This window comes from Pelophylax lessonae (assembly GCF_965119305.1).
Source record: "Pelophylax lessonae genome assembly, chromosome: 11".
Taxonomy (NCBI): Eukaryota; Metazoa; Chordata; class Amphibia; order Anura; family Ranidae; genus Pelophylax; species Pelophylax lessonae.
Window position 1 is genome coordinate 180,582,103 of NC_138778.1, and position 12,063 is coordinate 180,594,165.

The window sequence follows — 12,063 nt, forward strand, 5'->3', positions numbered from 1 at the left end:
TAAGTGTAAGCAAAGAAGAAAAAAAACAAATTACCCAAAATAGCCACCACAATGTCATCCCTGAGAATTTCAATTGACCCGCGAGAGATGAAATAGAGAGTAGTTAGTACATCTCCATAGTGAACCAGTGTGTCCCCTGGTGGGGCATGCGTGGTCTTGAACTTCATGGCCAGGGCCCGCAAACATCCTTTGGTGGCACCACGGAAGGCTTTGCAGTTCTGAAGCAGTGTGCGGTTGAGGTGCAGGCATATGTCTGCTTGGAGGCACTCTGGGAATCCTTTCAGTACCTGCAAATTAGAGAAAAAGAGAATGAATACAACTATAAGAAGTCTGAAAAGAAAGGTAAAGATATGAAGAAGGACAGTATTCAGTGTCTGATACAGGACCTTGGATATATGAAGTTGATGAAAAATAGCATGGTATTTGGCTGTAGAGCAGAAATGCAGATAATATGATTGTATGGTGTGGTTTTTAACAGGATTGTTCTACTTTGTCCTCAAGTGTCATGCTTATACTTTAATCTTGGGATCACTTTAATTAATCTTTAAATAATCCTAGTTAATTGAAAGATCTGAATAGGGGTATGGAGCCACAGTCAGAACACAGATGTATGGTGCTTGAACATAATCTATTGTATAATTAGGGAATGCAGGCAGGAAGTCCTCAGACATCCTCAGCTTCAGTTATGTGTTAGAAATTCTCCTGAAACATTTAGACCAGAGGTGTTTTCTAGTATCCATACACATAATCACCCAATATTTTCACTGGATCTAGTAACAATATTTAAGGGTATCTTAACCACTTCTGGACCTGAAGGATTTACCCCCCTTAATAACCAGGCCATTCTTTGTGATACGGCACTGCATTACTTTAACTGACAGGTACGCGGTTGTGCGACGCTCTACCCTAATAAAATTGATGTCCCTTTTTCCCCACAAATAGAGCTTTCTTTTGGTGGTATTTGATCACCTGTGTGATTTTTATTTTTTGCGCTATGAACAAAAAAAGAGCAAAAATTCTGGAAAAAAAACCCCAATATTTTTTACTTTCTGCTATTTAACATTCCGCATAAAATTGTTTTTAAAAATCAAAATTTTTCATCATTTTAGGCCAATTTGTATTTTGCTACATATTTTTGGTAAAAACAAATCCCAATAAGTGTATATTGATTGGTTTGTGCAAAAATTACTGCGTCGACAAACCAGGGGAAAGATATATGTAATTTGTATTCATTTATTTTAATTTTTTTTACTAGTAAATCAGCAATTTTTAGCGGGACTGCGACAGATCAGACTCCTAACTGACATTTTTGACACTTTTGGGGGGACCACTGACATTGCTACAGTAATCAGTACTAAAAATATGCACTGTTACTGTACTAATGACACTGGCATGGAATGGGTTAACACTAGCGGGGATCAAAGTGGTAAATGTGTCCCTTGGGGGTGCTTTCTAACTGTGGGGGGGGGGGTGGGCTTGCTACATGAACACAGAGACCTGTGTTGCAAAATAAGAGGAACACAGGATCCCTGTGTTCATAACTGACAGAACAGAGGTCTGCTGTGTTTACAACGGCAGACCGCCATTCTGTCTCCACAGGGAGCGATCGCGGGTGCCCGGCGGCAATCGCGGATGCTGGACCCGCTGATTAGCTTCCCCTGTGGCGAATGGGTGCACGCGCGCCCTGCTAGCGGTCCAGTGAAGCGTACAGGTTTGTCGTTTCGCGGGACAGAGCAGACCTGCCGCCGTAAAACTACGGCGGCTGGTTGGCAAGCGCTTAAAGAAAAACTGTAGACAAAACTTTTTCTTTTTTTAATTTTGGATAGAGCAAGGGAGGGTTATAACCCCTGTTAGATTCTTTTCGTCATCCTGTGTATTTCAGGGTGCAAGGAAACCAGAGCACACAAAAGATGCAGGTAAAATAAAGCAGTTTATTGAAGCAAACAACAGTAAACGCACACCAAGAGTGAGGAAGCGAGATTAGGAACAAGCCGGGGTCAAGTCCAGAAGGGGGTAGTCATCCAAGCTAGGGTCGAGTCCATAAGAGGGTAGTCTGTCGATGCCAGGTCGTCTGCTAATGCTGGGTCATCTCATCTGCCAATGCTGGGTCGAGAGCCAGAATAGTCTTTAGCCAAGCCAGGTCATACATGGAGGAACACAGAGAACAGAAATCTGCTAGCAGATATGCACCTTAGAGCACAAACGCAAGGGCAAGGACTGCAACCCATCAGGTGATTGATATAGTCAGGTGTGCAGCATCATCACTGTGTGACACCCAGGCAAGTGATGGTGCAATCAGAATTTATAAGAAGCAGCAATCAGTATATGTCCAAGATGGCTGCCAACAGGAGGGTAAGGTAAGACCTTGACAGTACCCTCCCCTGAACGGCCCCTCCTCCGCAGAGCAAAAAAAACGGTTTCTGAGGAAAGCGAGCATGGAAAGCGCGGAGAAGGGCAGGAGCATGAACGTCAGTGGAGGGAACCCAGGAGTGCTCCTCAGGACTAAATCCCTTCCAGTACACCAGGTATTGAACCTGACCTCAGAACAGACGAGAATCCAAGATGCTGCTAATCTCATACTCCTCATGATTGCCCACAGGAATGGGACGAGGGCAAGAAAGTGAAGAAGTATTGCAATTGCAAACCAGTAGCTTCAAAAGTGACACGTGAAATACATTGGAAATATGCATGCCAGGGGGAAGACCAAGGGCATAGGCCACCGGGTTCACCTTACAAAGGATGCGAAAAGAAACAACAGAAAGTCGTGCCAGGTTTGGAGTGGGCACCCTGAGGTTGAAATTATGGGTCACCAACCACACCCTCTCTCTGACCTAGTACGAAGGAGCAGATAAACATCTCCAGTCTGCTTGGAGCTTCTGACGCTGTGCAGAGACCCGTAAAGACTCTTGAATCTGCACCCAAGAGGAACGGAGGGCATGAAGATGATCCTCCACAGCCGGGATGTCCTGTGGCGAGAAAGACTTGGGCAACACAGCGGGTTGGAAACCATAATTGGCCATAAATGAACACATTCCGGAAGACAAGTTGATGGCAGAGTTCCTGGCAAACTCTGCCTAGGGTAAAAGATCAAACCAATTGTCCTGAGGGTCAGAGATATAGCAGTTGAGAAATTGCTCCAGAGCTTGGTTGGACGGCTCAGCGGCATCATTGGACTGCGTACGGTGGGCCGAGGAGAAGGAGAGTCGAATACCCAGTTGGGAGCAAAAGGCGCGCCAGAACCTAGAGACAAACTCGCTCCCACGGTCAGAGACAGCCTCCTTAGGCAACCCGTGTAAATGGAAGACCTCCCTGGAAAAGACAGAGGCAAGCCCCTGAGCGGTAGGCAGCCTTTTAAATGGAACACAGTGGCACATTTTGGAGAAACGGTCAACAACTATGAGGATAACTGTGTAACCTCGAGACGCGGGAAGTTCCACAAAAAAATCCATGGCCAGGTGAGACCAGGGACGTTCCCCATTGGGAATGGGATGCAGTAAGTCCAAGTAAAGGTGCCGAGGAGATTTGTTCTGGGCACAGACTGAACAAGCAGGCACATACGCAGCAACATCAGTGTGGAGAGATGACCACCAGAACTGATGGGAAATAGCCCAGGACATCTGCTTCTTACCAGGATGACTGGCAGTCTTGAAATTGTGGTACGTGCGCAACAGTCTGATTCGCAACTCCTCAGGTACAAAACATTTGCCAGCAGGTCTCTCTGTGGGAGCATCAGGTTGGGCAGCCAAGATCTGTTCCACAATAGGAGAGGTTAAGTTGGTGCAGTTGGCAGACAAGATAGATCTGAATGTATGACTGGTGTTGGCACGGAGTCCTCCCTGGACAATTTAGAATACTGGCACGACAACGCAACAACCTTAACATTCTTGGAGCCGGGCAAATAGGAGACCACATAGTCAAAACGAGAGTAAGGCCCATCTGGCCTGACGTGGTGTGTGCCTCTTGGCCTCCGAGAGATAAGTCAAATTCTTATGACTGGTAAGAATGAGAACAGGAACCACAGAACCTTTGAGCAAGTGTCACCACTCTTTGAGAGCCAGGATAATGGCTAAGAGTGTTCTGTCTCCAATCTCGTAATTGCATTCAGCTGGAGACAGCTTCTTGGAGTAGGAAGTAAGGGTCCATCAGGTGTCTGACGCTGAGACAGGAGGGCCCTTACTCCCGTTTCAGACGCATCCACCTCTAGGACAAAGGAAAAACCAGGATTAGAATGGGGCAGAATAGGAGCCAAAGCGAAAGCAGACTTGAGGGCCTCGAAAGCTTGGATGGCAGTGTACTGATATCCTGCACTGGGATACCATTTTGTTTAAGCAACCATTTTGTTAAGCAGCTAAGACAGTTACAAAGGTCCTCACTCACACAGCCCCCTCCTCGTACTAATTAACTTAGGAATGCAGAGGCTTCAAAGAAACGGCCCTTCAAAGACCCTTATCTCAAGCACAGACGGAAATCCTAGCAGATGTCCAGTAAGGCTGGCCAGAGCCACAGCCAAAATTGTTCATTAGGAAAATGAACTCATTCACACAAAAACTCATATCTTTAAACACAAACAAGATATGTCTCTAGAAAGTGTATAGTTAAATGCAAAATAAAATACTGAACGGAACGAGACCATGCATGATCCCCCTGTCACATATAGAATAGATGATAGCCATGAACAATTTGGCTGTGGAATTTACGACGCGGCTCTGGCCAGCCTTACTGGACATCTGCTAGGATTTCCATCTGTGCTTGAGATAAGGGTCTTTGAAGCCTCTGCATTCCTAAGTTAATTAGTACGAGGAGGGGGCTGCGTGAGTGAGATGATAGCAATAAGATATTTTCCTGTGCAATAATATATTCATGTTTAATATTGTTTGAAGCCAAATCACAGGCTGAATGATAAACTAGCAGATTAAAGAATGTAACCATTACATATTTCGAGACATGAATTGTGTTATAAATCTGTCTAAACGAGAGGTTCCTTGGCATTGTCTACTCCTTAGGGCCGCCCATGGCCACTGTGTTTATTGGTTAGGGACCTCTGGTGACACCCCCTGCGGTCTCAGAGAAAAAGAGAGAGGCCGATGGGGTTAGTCAGTTCTCCTGTACCATCAAACAAGGAACATCTATCACGTTTGAGAACCGGCTCAGCTTCTGAAACATTGATACTACTCAGGACATTGAATGCAAGTATTTTCATTTCTAATTCCTTATCTTATTTTTCTAAATGGCTGAATTGTGTCTCTATTTCTTTGAAACCCATTTTTCTGTAAATATTTTTATTTGCACCAATTTTAACCTTTTTATTATTAAACTTTATTTTGAAAGGTGTTACTCTTGTCCCTAAACTCTTAATGCAAGCTAACAACGAACCTGTCTCTTGAAGAGCGCTACTGTCTAGAATAAATCCTCTGGACATTCCTGTCTGCGGTGACAGCGCGTGTTACAGATGATTATTCTAAAGTCATAATTAGTATTTCTAAAATTACGAGCGTCCGCTGGGCTCAAACGTAGCGGTGGGGGCAGAGAAAGGGTTAATTGCTTAATTAGCCCGGTGACAATCGCTCTCAGCCTTCTGGCATCTAGATTGTGGTCCCGCAAGCTGGAAAATCTTTGTGCCAGGTGCAGCTGAGAGTGGCATTGTTACACAAGTGACGGCGGGGTGTGAGATTGCCTGGTCCTCAGTCACAAGTTAGTGAGAAGGGCAGGGGTCCGATACCCGCCACCATCACAGGCAGCAGGCGTCAAATTGTGGGAATCTCTGCCGCTATTGGTCAGATCTGAGATAGGTTTGGCCAAAGAAGAAAAGCTCCTGATAAATTTCCGATAGTAGTTGGCAAACCCAAGGAAGCGCTGAATGAAACGGAGACCACTGGGGGGAGGCCATAGTAGAACAGACAAAACCTTATGTGGGTCCATGGAGAACTCTGCAGCAGAAATTATGTAGCCCAAGAAGGCAACCTAAGACAGGTGGAATTCACATTTCTCAAGCCTACAGAAAAGCCCATTCTCGCGTAACCGTTGCAGCACCCGTCTGACATCCAGGTAGTTTGATTCAATGGAGTCCGAGTAAATCAAGATGTCGTCCAAATAGACTATCACACATTGCTGCAACATATCACAAAATACATCATTGATGAACTCCTGGAAGATAGGAGGCGCCATTGCACAAGCCAAAGGGCATCACCAGAGATTCGTAATGACCAGTTCTGGTATTAGACATCGTCTTCCACTCTTCGCCCTCCTTGATCCTTACGAGGTTATATGTGGCCCTTAGGTCAAGCTTGGTAAAGACCGTTGCTCCCTTGAGACGGCTGAACAATTCAGTAATTAACAGAATTGGGTATGCATTCTTGAGCGTGATGTGATTGAGGCCCCTATAATTAATGCAAGGACTCAACTCGCCCCTCTTTTTCCTTACGAAGAGAAAACCGACACCCGCTGGAGAAGCGGACTTGTGAATGTGCCCCCGGGCAAGCGCATCCGCAATGTACTCCACCAAGGCTTTATTTTCTGCAAACGTAAGAGGATAAACCCTGCCACAGGGGGGGAATGGCACCAGGTTGCAAGTCTATAGCACAATCGTACTGATGATGAGGAGGAAGAGCACCAGCATGCACCTTGTCAAATACATCTTGATGCTCACAATATTCAGTAGGCAACACTGAATACGAGGAGGTACAAAGTACCTTAACAGGCTAATGGATACAAACAGCGCCACACTGTGGAGACCAAGAGAGGATCTCGACGACTGCCAATCAAAGGTCGGATTGTGTTTCTGAAGTCAAGGGTACCCCAAAACAACGGAGTAGTGCGGGGTAAATAACCTGGAAACAGGTCGACTCCCTGCGAACAGCCCCTATTGCCATATCAACCAGAACATTCTCTTGGGTATCTTGTGCTGGTTGCAGGGGTCTGCCGTCAATTGCCTTGATAACTAGTGCAGAAACATGAGGCTGCAAGGGTATGGAATTCGCAGCAGCAAACCTACTGTCAATAAAATAACTGCCAGTACCGGAGTCTACCAACGCCTTAGTAACCACCGAAACTGTGATTAGCGTTTTTTTCTTTACGGGAAACCGGAGGACGAGGAAATTCCACCTAAGATCTGCCCCGGACAGGATCTTAGGTGCGAGTGTTTCCTAGACAGGTCTGACTAGATTTCAGGAAATGCCCACCAAGACAGCAATACAGGCACTGGTGTGGGAGGAATGGGTGGGAAAGAAAACGTAGGACCCAATCTGGTAGAAGGCCTCCGCAGGCATTCCTTAAACTATGGTCTCTCCCTGAGCCTGGTTTCAATCAAAATCAGGAAGAAAATGAGAGCCTCAAGCTCGTCAGGGAGATTCTTGGCTGCACTCTCGTCCTTCAATTCCTCAGAGAGACCATGAGAGAAGACAGCCACCAGAGCCTCATTATTCCAGCCCACCCCTGCTACCAGGGTATAAAAATTCAATTGCATACTTGGTAATGGTTTGTATATTCTGTTGAATGGACAGAAGCTGATTTGCAGCAGAGGCAGAGCGAGCAGGCACATCTAATAACCTAGGAAAGGAGGCAACAAAACTCGGGTAATTGAGTATTACAGGATTATCGTTCTCCCATAAGGGATTCGCTCAGGCCAGGGCCTTGTCCGAGAGCAACGAGATTAGGAAGCCCACCTTGGACCTATCAAAAGGAAATGCTTGAGGAACCATCTCATAATAAATGCCCACTTCGTTTAGGAAGCAACGACACTGACTCAGTTCACCCCCATACTGATGCGGAAGTGGGGCTGAACCAGTCATGCCTCTAGTAACAGTTACTCCAGCTGCAACTGCAGGAGCAGGAGCGGCAACACGACCAGCAGCAGAAGCAACAACAGGAGGAACCACCGGCTTAACAGCACCAGGAGCAAGGTGCGCTGTGCGTGCAAGCAACGTCTGTAACGCATGAGCAAACTCACCGAAAATGTGATCTTGTTGATCGAGCCTGGTAACCAGCAAGGGGAGCATAGGAGTACCTGCATCATCAGGATTCATGGCCCTTGCGTACTGTCAGGGTACCAGGAAACCAGACCACATGTAGACGCAGGTACAATGAAGCAGTTTATTGTAGCAAACAGCTATAAACGCACAGCAAGAGTGAGGAAGCGAGATCAGGAACAAGCCGGGGTCAAGTCCAGAAGCAGGTAGTCATCCAATCCGTGGTCGAGTCCAGAAGTGGGTAGTCTGCTGATGCAGGGTCATCTGCTGATGCAAGGTCGAGAGCCAGGAGAGTCGTCAGCCAAGCCTTGTCATACACAAATGCAAGGGCAAGGACTGCAACCCATCAGGTGATTGATAAAGTCAGGTGTGCAGCATCATCACTGTGCAACACCCAGGTAGCAGGCAAGTGATGATGCAATCAGAGTTTATAAGAGGCAGCAGTTTGCACATGTCCAAGATGGCTGCCAACAGGAGGACAAGGTAAGACCTTCACAGTGTCACATTGTGAAGATTTTCCTTCACTTCCTGTCCCATAGCCAAACAAATTCCTTTGGGACCTCCAAGTCACCAGAACTAGTATCCGCATTGGAAGATTTCCCCTCTTTTTTATTTTTTTGGCGATAAGCCCAAAATTTGGGATTTTACTTTTACTTTCACTTCCAATGATAATTGTAAACATGACAAATAAAAAAAGGTTAATCTCCCTAATTAGGGGTTCAGACAGCAAGAAAAAATTACAAGCGTTTTTGTACTTTTATTCTTATTCTTACCTTCATTAAGTAATATAGTTTTTGCCACAAAACGATGGCTTGTATGCAGCCAACATTTCTAGTGAGTTAGATTACTCAGTAGGGATTGGTTTTTCATTATCATACCTGCTTCCAAGTGATATAAAAACAAATGGCAAAAGTGAGTGTGAGTGACAGACTTGGGTAGTAAGGGCACTAAGAGTAGCTATGAACCAATTCTCTAGATCTAGAACCGATTGCATTAAAATATGCAAAGCTGGAGCTTTGCATACAGGGGTATATTTCTCACTAAGAGTATGGGATGGTACTGTATACTCATCCTACATTTTTTTTTTTCTCACGTTCGAAAAGCTCTTGAAGCTGTAAGGATTTTCACCACTTGACCAACTGGTAGATGGGGTACATGTGTGGTGAATGCTTCACTCCCTTTTCTTCATAGCAAGAGAACATTTAGAGACTGATTGGACAGATACTTGTGTATTTTAAAAAATCTCTGTGCGTAATAGCAAGGTTTTCCAATGGTCAGAGTAGCTTGTAATACCCTATGCAGGCCATTATCTCTGCTTTATTCTATCCTACTACCCTTAAATATACTTTTTTGAGGTGGAATATGCAAAGATGAAATTAGGAGATAGACTTGAGATTTGTTAAACTGGAGAAAAGAAAAATAGTAAAACACATGAGATGAGGTGAATATGAAGTTAAAAAGAAAGTATGTAAGATTAGGATGTAATGGGGTTTAAGTCAGGTTAAGGTATGCAAAGCTGAACAGAAGAAATATGGAATGTCCTAACTTGGAGAGGGAAGATACAGAGTCTGATTTACTAAAGGCAAATAGGCTTTTTATTTTGCAAGTGAATTTTCACTTTAGAAAGGAATTTTCCATTAACTTAGTGAATATGGTGAAATCTCATTTCACAAAGCATATCCAATCACACACAAGGAAAATAGAAACCTGTAATTTTGCTTGCACATGACTGGATGACAGAAGTCAGCAGAGCTTTACCTTCTTCACTAGTGAAAATTCCCATGCAAAATTAACATCCTGTTTGCCTTTATTTATTCAACCTCTCACAACTAGTATCATGTATAGGCTGCTGTTTGTAGTGAGAATTGGGTTACATGGATTGAGATGTAGACTACAGACTTGCAACAATGAAAACAGAATGGAATGGTCATGTTTAGGCTTGTCATTGAAGTACAAAATGGAATTACAAATGAGATGGGTCTATGTATCAATGCAAAGGAAGATGTACATTGATCTAAAGTCACCAGGCATGCAAGATAGAATTATGCATCTGGTACAGACATTTTGTGATTGAATCACAGTGCAAATTATCACTCACATGAAGACCTCACATTACTTTTTTCTGCTGTAAAAACAGATATTATTTATATAATACACTGCTATGTGATCTGACTGTCACTTCCTAAAAAAAAAATGTGCCATCTACACGGGAATCCCAAAATAGCATTTTTCTTTCCATGCGCTGTTCAAAGCAATCATTTGCATTTCTTAATGTGATTCCAAGGAGAATTCCTAAACAGGGGAGGAGATGGCATAGCAGCACTGGGTGCATAGCGTTTGACCATGGAGGAATACTACAAAGTGAGCCTTATTTATCAACCTGTCTCTAAAAAGAACCATCTTAATTGATCCAATCCCTTATCAGAAAGTCATCACATTCAAATTTTTATTTTCCAATTTATTATTCCAGCATAGGATTAAAACTAATAGATGACTGTGGTGCTAAACAGTAAGTACTTTTCTGATAAAAACTGATAAATGATTCCCACTGTCTTCTTCCCCACTCAGAGGACTTTATATTATAGCACAAGGGTAAAAATATGACACTAGAAGCTAAAAGACATCTAACATGTTTTGCAAATACTACCAATGATGACAAAATCTATTTCAAGCTGGTACTTCAGTTTTTCATGCTTGCTGGTAAACTGAATCTAATGCTGGCAACTTTTACACTGAACAAAGTTATAAACGCAACACTTTTGTTTTTGTGACCTGAACTCAAATATCAAAGACTTTTTCTATGTACACAAAAGGCCTATTTCTCTCAAATATTGTTCACAAATCTGTTTAAATCTGTGAGCACTTCTCCTTTGCCAAGATAATCCATCCCCTTCGCAGGTGTGGCATATCAAGATGCTGATTATACAGCATGATTATTGCACAGGTTCAGTGTATGTTTTCAGGGCACTAATGGTAAAATCTGCTCACTGGAGCTATCAGTTGTCCCAAGATGTTGCAGCCATTACAAAGCTAGATGATACGGTCAGCACTCCATGAGATGTCATAATTAAATAGCTGAAGGAACATGGATTCTAGAGAGTGACAATGGCTTTGTGGAAAGAGAGCAGAGACACTAACTTTTCTGCAGGCAAGTCTTTCTACCGATATTTTTCTAAGATATGGTGGGTAATTCAGTCTGCCAGTGGAAAATCCATATCAGAAATATCAGTTTTAAGTAGAATTGGTCATTTATCTAATCTAGAGAATGTGCTGCTCACTGAGAGATCCAGATTCCGAGCATAATAGATGCCATATCGTTTTGTTGTTAGGTTTTGGAGGAAGGTGGATTCTTAGGACTAGATATATTTCTTAGCATTTGAGGTATCCATACACATTAGATTCCCATTGCCCCTAACTATTTGGAGCTTTTTGTATGACTGTGAGGCTGACAGTGAGCACTGAAAACCACTGCAAATAAGATTGTGGATTTAAATGGAAGAAAAAACTGAAGGTCAGATTGGTAATTTGCTGAAGACAGGCCACTGACCTTCCTTTCAGTGTAGAAATTAAAACAGTTATAAGTTTCACAGCAGTTCATAGCATATGCATGGTCAGAGTACAACTGTAGACACGTGAGCTTTGGTGGGAGAATTATTAAAGTGTATGTAAAGCCAAAACTTATATTGGGGTAAAGTGCGCAAGAGTTACAACCTCTGTCAGGTTTTTATTTCTGCCTGTGTCCTGTCTGGAAACATTCATCCTCTTTGTTCTGGTCACCTTTATCACAGAACAGAAAGGGATAGGAAATCCAAACTTTTACTGCCTTTAACAGAAATAGAGGGGAATCCTTCTAATGGGGACATTTGTTCTAGAGAATGCTGTCTAACATAGGAATTCCTTTCACTTTAGAGAGATTTCCTGTCTGGAACAGGCTATGATTGGAAATCTCTCCAACAGGAAAGATATACTTTAAATTTCTAAACTGTTACAATATTTTAAAACACAACCAAATGTGTATGTGTACCCTAAGACTGGCCATACATGTTCAATTTTCTTTTACAATTTTCTGTTAGATTTACCACAAACCACATAATATGAG

At 43.4% G+C, this 12,063-nt stretch overlaps 1 protein-coding gene across 2 annotated transcripts in view; it reads right to left on the minus strand.

Annotated features, from left to right (window-relative positions):
- KCNH6 (potassium voltage-gated channel subfamily H member 6) overlaps positions 1-12,063 on the minus strand; it is a 352,494-nt gene that overhangs the window by 24,646 nt on the left and 315,785 nt on the right. For both annotated transcript variants that reach the window (XM_082271267.1, XM_082271266.1), the window contains exon 8: positions 35-287. In XM_082271267.1, coding sequence (XP_082127393.1) covers positions 35-287 — 253 coding nt within the window. The remainder of the gene's footprint in view (positions 1-34; positions 288-12,063) is intronic.